Source organism: Scyliorhinus canicula, chromosome 10 (genome assembly GCF_902713615.1).
Source record: "Scyliorhinus canicula chromosome 10, sScyCan1.1, whole genome shotgun sequence".
In the NCBI taxonomy this organism is placed as follows: Eukaryota; Metazoa; Chordata; class Chondrichthyes; order Carcharhiniformes; family Scyliorhinidae; genus Scyliorhinus; species Scyliorhinus canicula.
The window spans coordinates 53,516,877-53,532,256 of record NC_052155.1 but is presented as its reverse complement, the minus strand read 5'-3'; the positions used below and the strand labels follow the sequence as shown (position 1 = coordinate 53,532,256).

Below are 15,380 nucleotides of genomic sequence, written 5' to 3'. Positions count from 1 at the left end.
TCAAATATCACCCTCTACCTCTTCAGCAACAGTCCTGATTGGAATGTGCTGCCGGTAACTAACAGGCTTTCTGTTATCGTCAACCTCGTAATCTTCTTCGTTCATCCACTCGTTGAACACATCAGTATCCAGGATCCACTTGGCATGCACCTGGGCAGGTCAACACAACATTAGAATGTTTTGCAATCTACTGATAAGAAAGTGGACAAATTTGGTGAGGGAGATAAGTTGCACTTTCAATTGACAGCAAGGAAAGAGAGAGAAAGAGATCCGATGTACAACCCAGCAAAAGATTAGTGCGGATTCTACATTACACAAGAGCTACTTTACAGTGCAAAGAAATCGGCCAAGTACACAAAGCTTATCACATACATTTATATAGATTACTGTTCCTCCATAGATCATGCATTATTAAAAAACATTTACAGCTGATCTTAACGATCTCTTCTTTTATTCAGTATTGTGTCAAGTCCCAGCAATTCTCGATAGTGCCAGTGCTCAACTTGGATCTCACAATTGTGAAAAGATTCCAAGCAGTTCCTCCTTTTTCCCCAGCTAAATTTAGCTGCAATCCACATGTTTCTCATGGTTTACAGAGTGAAGTTTCCAAACAAAGTTTTTGATCGAACCCCTGCTACTTCAGGTGCCTAAATCCAGTGATGCCAGACAGTCCGGAGTCGCATCTCCCAACAATTGCTTGTTTCAATCTCGGCTACCCAGAACAGTAACAACCCGTCACCAATATCTCAAATGATGCATCAATTATCTATCCTCGATTGCCATTGAGCATTTAACAAGACTGATCCTTTCTATTGGTTCTACCTCCAAGGGATTGCCATGGCAATTTTGCCTCCAAGATAAATGGTTATGGGTCCAAGATAAGCACACAAACAATGGGAATGACAGCAATGACTGACTGACACACTGTATATAAAGTCCTGCCAACTCGCTGGAAATATTGAACAATACACGCCTGCCGGTTAAGTGGCAATGAAAAGATCCCCAAGCCACTGCTCAAAGAATAGTGTTCCATACCCAGGCCAAAAATTCTTCCTCTGTAATCACCAAAAAACAATTAATTAGGCTTTACTTTATTGTCGTTTATGGGATTACACAAATGCTGCTACACTTCTCTACTTGAAAACAATTCATTGTGAAGTGAACCACATCAGGGCCTTTGAAACTGTAAGAAAAGCATTGTAGAAAAAAAAAATCATTATACAGCATTTCAATTACATTTCGGGGGCTTGTAGTGATCTGTACATCTGTACACACATCTGCACAGACACCAGGGACTACAGACAGATGTAACAGCCACAGCATCACTAGAGAGCAGCATCAGAGACAGGTATAAAGGGTCCAGCCCAAGGGAGGATCCGCCTGTTTCAGAAGTACAGGGCTAGTGAGCAGCAGCAGACAGAGACAGCTCAGCCTGGGCCGTTTACCTCAGCTTCACTGGTCATACCTCTTGACTGTATTATATCTACTTAAGCTCTGGAAACAGAACAAACCCATTGAATAAAGTATTTGTGTTAATTGGAAGTCTAGAATCTTTATTCAGACTTGGAGAATAACATAGGCATCACATCCAACTAATTATTTATTAAAATCATATCGGTGTACACTTTTAATGCTGTATCAATTATTGTTGGAGGCAGAACATTACTGTGATTTTACACTGTTGCTTCTGGACATGAACAATTGTTATTTCTTTACAATTTTAGTAATTCTTCAATCATCACTTCTTTTGCAGAGATACATTTAACTTACCTTCCATGGCCTTTCAGGGATTGGTGGCTCCTCAATTTCAGCTTCAATTTCACTGACAGGCATCCAAGTATCATAACTATGAAGCAAAAAATGAATACTCCATTGTGCTTCTTTTTAAAAAATGCAAATCATAGGAATACATTCGCAAATTGCCGATGAATTGAGCAGAGAGAGCTTTGTCCTGCTAAGTGGCACATACTTTGCACTGCAGGTAGCAGGGCAGATACAGAGTAAAGCTTTCTCTACGCTGCCCAAACAATGCATCGCAGGATAGCAACAACTCATTGCGTAAATAATTCCTGAATGGAATCAAACAGATATTTGAGAATGAGAAATATGTCAAGCTATAGATCAATAGCAGGGATGTGGGTCCAAGCAAGAGCCAGCACAGGTGCAAGGGCCAAATGACTGCTTCCTATGTCGCAAGTCCAAAGATGTGTAGGTTAGATGGATTGGCCATGATAAATTGCCCTTAGTTTCCAAAGAAGGTTGGATGGAGTTACTGGGTTACAGGGATAGGGTGGAGACGTGGGCTTAAGTGGGATGCTCTTTCCGAGGGCCAGTGCAGACTCAATGGGCCGGATGGCCTACTTCTGCATTGCAAATTCTATGATTCTGATTCTATGATTCTATAAGTCACAATCTGGATTAAATTGATTGGTTATTTAACAAGCACATGAAGTTCAGACAGATTAGTTAAAAGTAAAGCACATTTGACTAAATTGATTCAGTTGTTTTCATAGGATTGAGAGATGTGTATTTTGGCATTTGTAAAAGTAGCACATCATGGACTTAATCAATAAAATCAAGCCCATATGATTTAAGTAGCAGTGCAATGTGGCTTCAAAATTGGCTAAGGAACCTCACGTACCTTCTTCTCACTGGAGCTGCATAGAAAAAAAAACTGCTGATCTAACAGCTCCCCACTTAATTTATCTACTGAAAACAAATAGATTTAGTCCAATAACCATCTATCACCTAGCAAAAGCAGATCCTCCTAAGTCACTGTTCCACATACCTCTCTTTCCGTTGGTGTCATTCCTGAATACTTGGCAACCAGGAATATCAAGGACCTATTCTTCTCCATACTTGAGCCATCTACCCATTAACCATGCCATAATTTCACACAGCAATTTGAACGAGGTCACCAATTATCTTGTCTCAAAGTTTCCCCACCACCAACATAAGGTTTACTACTCGAGAGTTCCTGGTTTTCTGCCTCTTTTAAAAAAAATATACACAACATTGTACAATTGCAATCCCCTGGCTGTGTACCCATTTCCAAGCAAGATGGGCAGACTGGTCAAAGCTTCTGTAATTTCATCTCTTTTTCCCCTCAGTCACCTCAAATTCCATCTGGAGCAGGTGATCGTTTTACTTCGAGGACTGCTGATCTTTAATGGTGGATAATCATAGAATTTACAGTGCAGAAGGCGGCCATTCGGTCCATCGAGACTGCACAGGCCTAAAGGTCACCCCACCTAAGCCCACACCTTTACCCTATTCCCGCAATCCAGTAACCCCACCTAACCTTTTTGGACAACAAGAGCAATTTAGCATGGCCAATACAGCTAACCTGCACATCTTTGGACTGTGGGAAGAAACCGGAGCACCCGGAGGAATCCCACACAGACATGGGGAGAACGTGCAGACTCCGCACAGACAGTGACCCATGCCGGGAATCGAACCTGGGATCCTGAAGCTGTGAAGCAACAGTGATAACCACTGTGCTATCATGCCACTGGAGAAGGAGTGGGACTCAGTGACAGAATCAAAACTGCTTTTATAGTTAACAGACTCTTGTCTGTGCAGGCATGAACATTCGGTACTATTATTACATGCTTGGTTCAATGATTGTACATTTCCTTCACACATTTCCTTGAGAGATGGCACAGTGGTTAGCACTGCTGTCTGACAAGCGCCAGAGACCGGGGCTCAATTATGACCTTGGGTGACTTTGCGGTGTTTGCACGTTCTTCCCATGTCTGCGTGAGTTTCCTCCGGGAGCTCCGGTTTCCTCCCACAATCCAAAGATGTGCAGGTCAGGTGGATTGGCCAGGCAAACTTGTCCCTCGGTGAGTTTATGGAGATGGGGTGGGGGATTGGGCCTCAGTAGGGTGCTCTTTCAGAGGGTCCATGCAGACTTGATGGGACAAATGGCCTCCTCCTACACTGTAGGAATTCTATGACCTGATTCCACGGCAGGAAAAATTCCACAAAATGGAACAGTGAAAACATGGAATCTCTTGATGACATTCCTGGAAAACATAAAATAATTACAGGGAAACATTTGGTAGGAGTGACCATCGCACTGTGCTTGTGGAAAATAAGTCCCGTCTTCACATTAAAGGTACCCATGGTGCTGTGTGGCACTACCATTGTGGCACTACCACTGGGCATCCATGACACACTGTCGGCCATCAGCAGCTGCAGAATTGCACTCAGCCACAATGTATACCCTCATGGCCCAGCATATTCCACATACTACGATTACCACCAAGCCGGGGGGGTCAACCATGGTTCATAGGAACATAGGAATTTGGAGCAGTAGGCAATTCAGCCCTTCAAGCCTGTTCTGCCATTCAATCAGATCATGGCTGAACTCTTCCTGGTTTCAAATCCACCTCCCTGCCTGTTCTCCATACCCCTTTAACCTGTTTTTTAAAATCTTCATTTTGAAACTATTTAATGATTCAGACTCCACCGCATTATGGGACAGCAAGTTCGACAAAATTCACCACCCTCTGCGAGAAGCAGTTTCTCCTCATCTCAGTTCGAGATCTACCACCCCTCAAACTATATCTATGACCTGTGGTTCTGGACTGCCCAACAAGGGGAACATTTGGCCCATGTTTTCTTCAGTATTTCATGTACTTCGGTCAGATCATCATCATAGAATTTACAGTGCAGAAGGAGGCCATTCGGCCCATCGAGTCTACACCGGCTCTTGTAAAGAGCACCCTACCCGAAGTCAACACCTCCACCCTATCCCCATAACCCAGTAACCCCACCCAACACTAAGGGCAATTTTGGACACCAAGGGCAATTTAGCATGGCCAATCCACCTAACAGGTCCCCTCTCATTCTTCTGAACTCCAGCAAGTAAAAGCCCAAACTGTTTAATCTCTCCTCATACGTCAACCCTTTCAAGCCAGGAATCAATCTGGTGAACCTCCTTTGAACTGTTTTCAACACCACCACATCCTTCCTCAAATAAGGAGACCAAAACTGGCGCAATGGCCAGCTGTGATCTCTCCAACACCCTATACAATTGCAAGAACACTTGTCTACTTTCATACGCCAGTCCTTTTCAAATAAACACTAACATTCTATTTGCCTTTTTAATTGCATTCTTTACCTGCACACAGACTTTCTGTGATTCATGAACAAAGACACCCAGATCCCTCTGCCCAGATGCATTTTGAATCTGCTTTCCATTTTGATAATAATTTGCCTTTCTATGTTTTCAGCCAAAATAGATAACCTCACACTCAGCCGCAGCAGGGCTGTTTAGCTCACTCAGCTAAATCGCTGGCTTTGAAAGCAGACCAAGCAGGCCAGCAGCACGGTTCAATTCCCGTAACAGCCTCCCCGAACAGGCGCTGGAATGTGGCGACTAGGGGCTTTTCACAGCAACTTCATTGAAGTCTACTGGTGACAATAAGCGATTTAGGGGCTGTTTAGCTCACTGGGCTAAATCGCTGGCTTTGAAAGCAGACCAAGGCAAGCCAGCAGCACGGTTCGATTCCCGTAACAGCCTCCCCGAACAGGCGCCGGAATGTGGCGACTCGAGGCTTTTCACAGTAACTTCATTCGAAGCCTACTCGTGACAATAAGCGATTTTCATTTTTCATTTCATCTCCAGCTGCCAAGTTTGGGCCCATTCTCCCAGCCGATATATCCGTCTGTGAACTCTATCTCCTCTTCACCTGCTTTCCTACCTATTTTAGTTTCATCCCCAAATTCTTGCTATGTTACACTCATTTATATAGATTGTAAACAGTCGAGGTCCGAGGTCTTGTGGCACCCCACTAGTTACAGTTCTCCAGTTAACTCCCAAACATTAACACTGGTTTGGTGGCCAGGAACAACTCCCACCCAGGGCTGCAGCCCCTTGCAGTTTCTTAGTTTCACCTAAACATAGGATCAAGACTTCGATCCGCTGTCACTTGCATATTGACCATCCCTTATGAACAGTGCCACCCCATATCCTTTTCAACCTCCACCTACCCTTCTCAAGTGACAAATATCCCCGAGTACCAGTCCTGATCACCCTGTAACTGTGTCTCTGCAATGGCAATTAAATTGTGGCCAATGACCTGTATTTGTGCCTTCAAATTATCCACCACGCAGCATATAATCAGATAAGAGTGCTCGTAACAACATGATTTTTGCACCTGATCGTATTTGAGGTTTGCCTTTGTTTCATCTACCTTCTAAGTTCTGTCACCAGCTTTGCTTTCAACCAATTAGTGCTCTCTCTGGGTCCCAACCACTTGCCAATTTAATTTAAACCCTCCCCAACAGCATGCGAAAATTTCTCTGCAAGGATGTTAGTTCCAGTCCTGCTACGGTGTAACCTGTCCATCTTGTACAGGTCCCAACTGCCCCACAACCAGTCTCAATGCTTCATCAAATCTAGCACCCTCCATCCTATACCAAATCTCTACCCATACGTTCAATCACTCAGTCCTCCTCTTCCTCCGCAAAATAATTTCCTACAGCAGCTGTGACATCCTTGACCCTGGCATCAGCCAGGCCACACACCATCCTGGAATCACATCTATGGCTGCAGAAATGTTTGTCGGCTTCCCTAACTAACTCTCCTGCCTTGATTTTTCTCTAACCTATCTGGTAAGCTTACAACCGGTTTGCTCACTGTGGTCCTGCAGGAACATCCTGCTGCAGACAGAAATTTTTGGAAAGAATCCAAACCAGTCATCCAGTGAAGAACCAACTAACTCCGTGGTCTACATCTTTAAATCAGAGGCATCAAGACCGTTAAGTTCATCTGAAGCCAGCCAAGCAACCAAACTAGAGACTTTTTTTTAAATGCACTCTAATTTGCCCAATTTACCCTTCCCAACTGCTGTAATCTACATTGTGCCAAGTGAGCAAGTGGGCATGATTAAGTCAGTGCATATCTTATTTTAGTTAGAACCCTTCAATATAATGAGGCTGATCTCTTTCTTTGTCAAACTCAAGCAAGTCAGTCCTTGATGGTCATTGTATATAAACAGTCCAAGTGCTCACTGAATTAGCAAGTATATCCATTCAAACAAATTTTTTTAATTTGTTGCAGTCAAATGAAGAGGCGGCAAAAAGGGAACCATTTGACCTCTCGTCAACTGGTCATAACATTTTTCTCTTGTTGGGCTGCTTATCTACTGGCCAAGAAGAAAGAAGTCCTGAACAGGAAAATCATTTCAGTCCCTTTTCCTCATTCTTCTCAGTTTATTGCAGGATACATTAGCCGGCAAAGACACAATCGGCCAAGGAGCCTCTACGACCTCCGCAAAGCCATCCAAGATGCCAAGAGAGAATATCAAACCAAGCTAGAGTCACAGACATACTCTTGGCGGTTGTGACAAGGACTAAACAACATAACAGGCTACAAAGCGAAGCCGAGCAGTATCTCTGGCAGCAGCGCACCCCTCCCCGATGAACTCAATGCATTCTATGCTTGGTTCCCCAGCAGCCCATAATTCACCCATACCCACCATCACAGCTTCCAAAGTCAGATCGGCCTTCCTGAAAGTGAAACCTCGGAAGGCGACAGGCCCCGACGGGATCCCTGGTCGTGCACTCAGAGCCTGCGCGGACCAGCTGGCAGAGGTATTCACAGACATCTTTAACCTGTCCCTACTCCACTCCGAGATGCCCACCTGGTTCAAGAAGACCACCATCATACCGGTACCAAAGATGAACCAAGCAACGTGCCTCAATGACTACCGTCCGGTGGCCCTGACTTCAGTCGTAATGAAGTGCTTCGAGAGGTTGATCATGAAGGGCATCACCTCCATACTCCCAGAACACCTTGATCCACTGCAATTCGCATACCGTCGCAACCGGTCCACATCAGACGCCATTTCCCTGTCCCTACACTCATCCCTAGAGCATCTCGAAAACAAGGACTCCTACATCAGACCCCTATTTATTGACTACAGCTCCGCCTTCAACACCATAATCCCAGACAAGCTCATATCAAAGCTCCAAAATCTAGGACTTGGCTCTCCACTCTGCAACTGGATCCTCTATTTTCTGACCAACAGACCACAATCAGTAAGAATGAACAACAGCTCCTCCACAATAGTCCTCAATACCGGGGCCCCACAAGGCTGCGTACTTAGCCCCCTACTCTACTCCCTGTACACACACGACTGCGTGGCAAAACTTGGTTCTAACTCCATCTACAGGTTTGCTGACGATACGACCATAGTGGGCCGGATCTCGAATAACGACGAGTCAGAATACAGGAGGGAGAAAGAGAACCTAGTGGAGTGGTGTAGCGACAACAATCTCTCCCTCAATGCCAGCAAATCTAAAGAGCTGGTCATTCACTTCAGGAAGAAAAGTACTGTACACACCCCTGTCATCATCAACGGGGCCGAGGTGGAGATGGTTAGCAGTTTCAAATTCCATGGGGTGCGTATTTCCAAAAATCTGTCCTGGTCCACCCACGTCGACGCTACCACCAAGAAAGCACAACAGCGCCTATACTTCCTCAGGAAACTAAGGAAATTCGGCATGTCCACATTAACCCTTACCAACTTTTACAGATGCACCATAGAAAGTATCCTATCGGGCTGCATCACAGCCTGATATGGCAACTGCTCGGCCCGGGACCGCAAGGAACTTCAGAGAGTCGTGAATACCGCCCAGTCCATCACACGAACCTGCCTCCCATCCATGGACTCCATCTACACCTCCCGCTGCCTGGGGAAAGCGGGCAGCATAATCAAATATCCCTCGCACCCGGCTTACTCACTCTTCCAACTTCTTCCATCAGGCAGGAGATAAAGAAGTCTGAGAACACGCACAAACAGACTCAAAAACAGCTTCATCCCCACTGTCACCAAACTCCTAAATGACCCGCTTATGGACTGACCTCATGAACACTACAACCTGTATGCTTCATCCGATGCCAGTGCTTATGTAGCTACATTGTATATTTTGTGTTGCCCTAATACGTATTTTCTTTTATTCCCTTTTCTTCCCATGTACTTAATGACCTGCTGAGCTGCTCGCAGAAAAATATTTTTCACTGTACCTCGGTACACGTGACAATAAACAAATCCAATCCAATCCAATTTATGTGCAGTAAAACTCTTATCATTGATTGAAATCTCCTGTAAGTATTTTTCTATGTTCATTGCTAATTTAATTTATTTGCTTAAACTTTTTTTCCTTCATATCCAACAGCAGGCAACCTCTAGAATACCCTCATTAGCGTGATAATCCCTCAGCTTGCATCTCCACATGGATCCAGCTTCTATCTTAATGATTCATGTCTTGATTTCAACTGCATTAAATTCTCATCTCGAATTTATGCAGTTGACTGCCTCCACAATCTCCCTTCTTTCCCAACGCGGATAGTTAAGAAATCAATTTTTCGGCACCTTGCAGACATCAGATGCAAGTCAGGTTATCACAGAAAATATAGTGCTGAAGAGGCCCTTCTGCCCACTGAGTCTATACCGACACGTGAAAAACATCTGACCTACCTGCCTAAATCCATTTGCCAGCACTTAGCCGATCGTCTTGAACGTTATGACATGCCAAGTGCTCATCCAGGGATGTCAGGCAACCCTGCTTCTACCACCACTCCCAAGCAGTGCATTCCACACTGTCACCACCCCTGGGTAACAAAGTTTTTCCTTGCATGCCCTCATAAAACTTTTGCCCCTCACCTTTGTGGTAACCTAGCAAGGCCTTGATTTAGGCCCAATTAAAATTGTGGATTTTAAATTAAAGAATTTGCCTGATTAAATTGGATATCCTAAATTTAAGAATTGGACATTTTAAATCATACTGCAGTCAAACCTCAGGCAGGCAGTTGGAATTCAGATTTGACCAAAGTCAAATACACAACTGCCAGAATATGTCTGGACCTGCTCCGTCAATCACCCATCAAGGAGATCATTGCACCCTATTGATATGCACAGATCTATTGTCAGTGGCCCAGATCGAATCAGACTTTCCGTCACCCAGAGTTTCTGCTGTAACCTGACATGGGGACAGGTTATGTGCAGCCCACACCACCAGAGATGGGACACCTGGGGAGGGCTCAGGTGGCCTGTCAAACGGTTATCAACCGGACCATTAGTTGCTGAGCCCCCCCTCCCGAGACATCATTGGCAGAAAGCCAGAGGAAATGGCAACGGGCATGGAGGAAGGGGGATAAAACAGGCACTCCAGATCCCTTGAAAGCAAAGACTCGGTGTACGAGGTGACCTTGACCAGATCGGAGAAGTGAAGACCAGACCAAACCTTGACTGGACCAGAAGGAAGGAAGCAAGGAAGAGACTGCCAGCGAGAACCACCTCTGTGAAGACGGGCCAGAGGAATTCCAGCGATCAGATCCATAGCTTACCAAGCCACCTTTACGGCAGGTATATACTGATCTTGGGTACCTCTAGTATTTTGTGGGTGATATTGTGTTCATAAATATTGTTGAATTTTGAATTTGTGTTTGTGGTTTGTTTCCTCGTTAATAAAGACACCCTAGGTGAAAACTTGAAGTAAATTGGTCGAAAATACTGGAGGTTTTACAAGTACAAAACCTTGAACTTATGTCCCCTCATGACTGACCCTTCAACTAAGGGGAACAGGTGCTTTGTATCCACCCTCATGCCCCTCAATCTTGGACACCTTGATCAGGTTGCCCCTCAATCTTCACTGCTCCAGCGTAAACAACCCAAGCCTATCCGTTCCATCTCAGTGAATGGCCTCTGCACTCCCTCCAGTCACATCCTTTCTATAATGTGGCAACTAGAATTGCAAACAGTACTCCAGTTGTGGCCTCGCCAAAGTTCTATACCACTCCAACATGACCTGTCTGCTTTTGTAATCTATGTCTCGATTGATAAAAGCAAGTGCCCCACATGTCTTTTTCACCACCTTATTAACCTGTCCTTCATAGAAACCCTACAGTGCAGGAGGCCATTCGGCCATTAAGTATGCACCGATCCTTCTAAAGAGCACCTCACCTGGGCCCAATCTCCCACCCTACCCCCATAAACCTACCAAAACTTTGGACATGTCGGGGCAATTTATCATAGCCAATCCACCTAATCAGCACATCTTTGGACTAACCACTACGCTGCTGTGCTGTGCTTCCGCTTTCAGAGATTTATGGACAAATACGCCACGGTCCCTTTGTTCAGAAAACTTTACTGGTGTCATGCCATTCATTGAATATTTCCTTGCCACATTATTTCTTCCAAAGTGTATTACCTCACCTTTTTCAGGGTTAAATTCCATCTGCCACTTATCTGCCCATTTGACCATCCTGTCAAAATCTTCCTGTAACCCAAGACACTCAACCTCACTGTCAACCACCCGACTAATCTTTATGTCATCTGCAGATATGCCCGCCAGAGTCAGACACCATTTATTATTTATCAAGTACAGAGAAATAAGATGGGAAATAGTTTAACAAAATTACTTGGAAGCAGAATAAGAGCTTTAAAAATTAAAGATATTTTGGGTGAAAATTAAAGGTATCCAGGGGAAGAGCAGAATTTAGATTTGTTTATTGTTTATTGTCATGTGTACGCAAAGCTGCTCAAACTGCATGGCTGTGAGGTGTTCAACAGCCTTCTTCTAAGCTGTAAAATTCTATGTTCTTTATTTGCCAGAATTTTTTATAAATTTAGAGTACCCAATTCATTTTTTCCAATTAAGGGTCAATTTAGCGTGGCCAATCCACCTACCTTGCACATTTTTGGGTTGTGGGGGCGAAACTCAAGGAAACACAGAGAATATGCAAACTCCACGCGGACAGTGACCCACAGCCAGGATCGAACCTGGGACCTCGGCTCCATGAGGCAGTAGTGCTGACCACTGTGCCACCCTCTTACTTGCCAGCATTAACAGTCTACTGACAAATACCTGTCTGGGAACATTCCCCAATGAACCAGGACTTGCTTTTCTCGCTTCATAACAGGTCGCAACCATTCCTCTGCAACAGAAAATAAATTAAAATGCGTTACAGAAATGAATAGACACAGATTGAAAGATTACGGCAAATTTATATTTTCAATATTTTCAGACCAAGCACGTGCAAATTCTTCATTTCCGAGAGAAAATACAGACAGAAAATGCAGACATACAAATGTTAAATAGGTACAATAGAGATCTGCAACGTTTGATTGACATTGATAGGAATTTTGATACCATACAACCTTGCTTACCTTCATCCAGAGAGCTGGGAATGGGGTAAATTATGTGGGAGCCTTTTGATTTGTCTTCTGTAATTGTTCCCTGCATGAGAAAAAGCAAAGATAATCAGTAGTGCAAAAATCTTGCATGATGCTAATTATTTATGTGCCTCTTCCAAAATTAGCAATTTACTGCAAACACAGAAAATAGGATCAGGAGTACACTATTAGGCCCTTTGAGCCTGCACTGCCATTCAATATAATGGCCGATTATCCTACTCAATAACCTGTTCCCGGCCCCCTCCAAGGCTGTGATTGACAGGCTTATAGGTGGGTAAGAAGGAGAGCTGGGGCAGCCATGATCTTTTCAAACAGCAGAGCAGGCTCAAAGGGCCAACTGGCCTACTCCTTCCCTAAATTTCTATGTGCATAGTATGTTACTTTCTGAAGTCGTGAGAATCAAGTTTTGGTAAAGTAACTAATAATCTTAAATAATAATCTTTATTATCACTGTCACAAATAGGCTTACATTATACTGCAATGAAGTTACTGTGAAAAGCCCCAGTCGCCACATTCAGCACCTATTCGGGTACACAGGGAGAATTCAGAATGTTCAAATTATCTGTCAGTACGTCTTTCTGGACTTGTGAGAGGAAACCGGAGCACCCGGAGGAAACCCATGCAGGCACACGGGGAGAGCGTGCAGACTCCGCACAGACAGTGACCCATGCCACAAATCGAATCTGGGACCATGGCGCTGTGAAGCAACAGTGCTAACCACTGTGCTACCCTGTTGCCCACTGGATTGGTTTCCATGTGCACAGGTACGAAAAGTAAACAAACAAAGGCAAATTGAATATTAGCCTTCATCACAAGAAGATAAAAAGATACAGTGGGAGAAACTAATGTTGCACTTGTCTGTGTAAGAGTCTCAATCAGACCTCAGCTGGAGTGCCGAATGCAGATATCGGGCCAATGCTCAGGGAACATGTACTGTCTTTGTCATTTCACCAGAATGCTGGAGTCTAAAGAAGGTTCAATTATGACTTGCAGTATCCATCTAGGTACAAACGACAAAGACATGCAGCCAATGGGGTAGTTTTTTGGTGCATTTGTGCAACTGATGGTAGATTTTTGTTTCGCCAAGGACCCAGTCCGATCTCCTAAATAAGTGCAACAGTTTACATTTCTGGGAGTTGTACATCACTATTTCTGCCTGCAAGAGGGCTGGATTAGCTCCACCCCCATGACTAAGATTTGCAGTTCCCTGGATCTTTTCACAGCCAAATTGTGTGCACTGGCATACAACATAACATGCTTTTGATTGCAATTGCCAACCACAGCACCATCTGCAGGCATAACAGAAACTGCACAGAATACTCGGTTAACTAACAATCTTACGGTACAAATGTTACTGGCAGATGTAATGTGGCACGACGGTGCTCCCAAATAGGAATCCATTTTAAAAGACTGGCATTTACATGGCTCTTGCAATTTTGAAAGTCTCAAAAGCACAATAGCCAAGGTACTTACACATGCCATTTTACACACAGCATGCCTCCACAAACAGCAATGTGAAAATGACCAGATTTTCTGTTTTGAGGTATAGCAACATAGAACTGGTACAGTAGGAGGCTATATGGCTCTTTGGAGCCTGTTCTGCTACTACGATCATGGCTAATCTGATTCTGGCTTCAACTCCATTTTCCACTGTGCTACCCACTGTTTTCTCGCTGATCAAAAGTGCAACTCAGCCTTGAATAAATACAATGACCCTGCCTCCACTGCTTTCCGAGTAAGAAAACTACACAGACCAACTTCCCCAGAGATATAAAATTTCTCCTCAGCTCCATCTTAAAAAAGAGAGACCTCTTATTTTTAAACTGTGTACCCTAATTCTAGCCTCCTCCAAGGGAAAATATCCCGATCAAATCCTCTCTGAATCTTGTTTCAATAATATCATCTCTCAACGCCAATGGGTAAAGGCCCTACCTGTTCAACTTTTCTTCATAAGACAAGCCTTTCATCCCAGACAGGAGTCGAATGAGCTTTCTCTGGTCTGTTTCTGATGCAATGATACCCAGTTTTTTTTTTAAAAGGCCAGAATGGTACACAGCACTGCGGATGTGGGCCACCAAGGCCCTGTACAGCTGCTGTAAAACTTTTCTACTTTTATATTCCATTCCTCTTGCAATAAGTGTCAACATTCAATTTGCCTTCCAAATTATTTGCTATACCTGGATACTTTTATGGCTCACTTATCAAAACACCCAGATCTCCCCAAGATTTCATTTTGTAATCTCACTTCATTTAAATGGTATACAGCTCGCCTGTTCTGGGTTCCCAAAATAGACAACTTCACGTTTTCCAACATCATACTCCATCTGCCAAAGTTTTGCCCACTCACTGAATCTATCTATATGCCTTGGTATACTCTTTCCCTTCGCCTGACAACTTTCTTGCCTCTCTATCTTGACATCATCAACAAATTTAGCTGCCATCCATTTGGTCCAGACATCCAAGTCATGGATGTTGACTGCAAAAAGTTGATGCCCAGCATCGATCCCTGTGACACTTGCCAACCTAAAAAAGACATATTTATCCCAATTCTAGTTTCTTGTTCATTCACCAATTTTTCAACCATGTTACACCCCACACCTCGGGCTCTTATTTTGTACACTAACCTTTGATGTGGCACCTTAAAAATACCTTTTGGAAATCCAAGTACACCACATGTGGAATTCATTACCACAGGAAGTAGTTGATGCTAAAAAATTGAATATATTCAAGAGGCATTTCAATATAGCACTTGGGGAGAATGGGATCAAAGGCTCTGGGGAGAAAGCAGGATTCAGCTATTGAGTTGGATGATCAGCCATGATCGCGATGAATGGCTGAGCAGGCTCGAAGGGCCAAAAGGCCTCCTCCTGCACCGATCTTCTGTGCATGTATCTATGTACATCTGGAGGTTCCCCTTTATTTGACTTGCTGGTTATTTCTTCAAACAAATCAAATACATTAGTTGAACATGATTTCCTTTCCCAAAACCATGTTGACTCTGCCCAACCTTAATATCATTTTTTAAATACCCTGCTGTACCCTATAACAGAGGTGAGGCTAACTGGCCTGTAGTTTGCTGTTGTCAGCCTATCTTCTCTCCTGAATAATAGTTACATTTGCTATTTTCCCATCTGCTGGGACCCTTCAAGAATCTAGGGAATTTTTAAA

At 43.9% G+C, this 15,380-nt stretch overlaps 1 protein-coding gene across 4 annotated transcripts in view; it reads right to left on the bottom strand.

Annotated features, from left to right (window-relative positions):
- Positions 1 to 15,380, bottom strand: part of smarcc1a (SWI/SNF related, matrix associated, actin dependent regulator of chromatin, subfamily c, member 1a) — a 260,613-nt gene that overhangs the window by 205,401 nt on the left and 39,832 nt on the right. For all 4 annotated transcript variants that reach the window (XM_038808949.1, XM_038808946.1, XM_038808948.1 and 1 more), the window contains exons 6-9: positions 12,186 to 12,255; positions 11,884 to 11,953; positions 1,771 to 1,846; positions 19 to 150 (exon numbers count right to left, since the gene is read on the bottom strand). In XM_038808949.1, the coding sequence (XP_038664877.1) occupies positions 19 to 150; positions 1,771 to 1,846; positions 11,884 to 11,953; positions 12,186 to 12,255 (348 nt within the window). The remainder of the gene's footprint in view (positions 1 to 18; positions 151 to 1,770; positions 1,847 to 11,883; positions 11,954 to 12,185; positions 12,256 to 15,380) is intronic.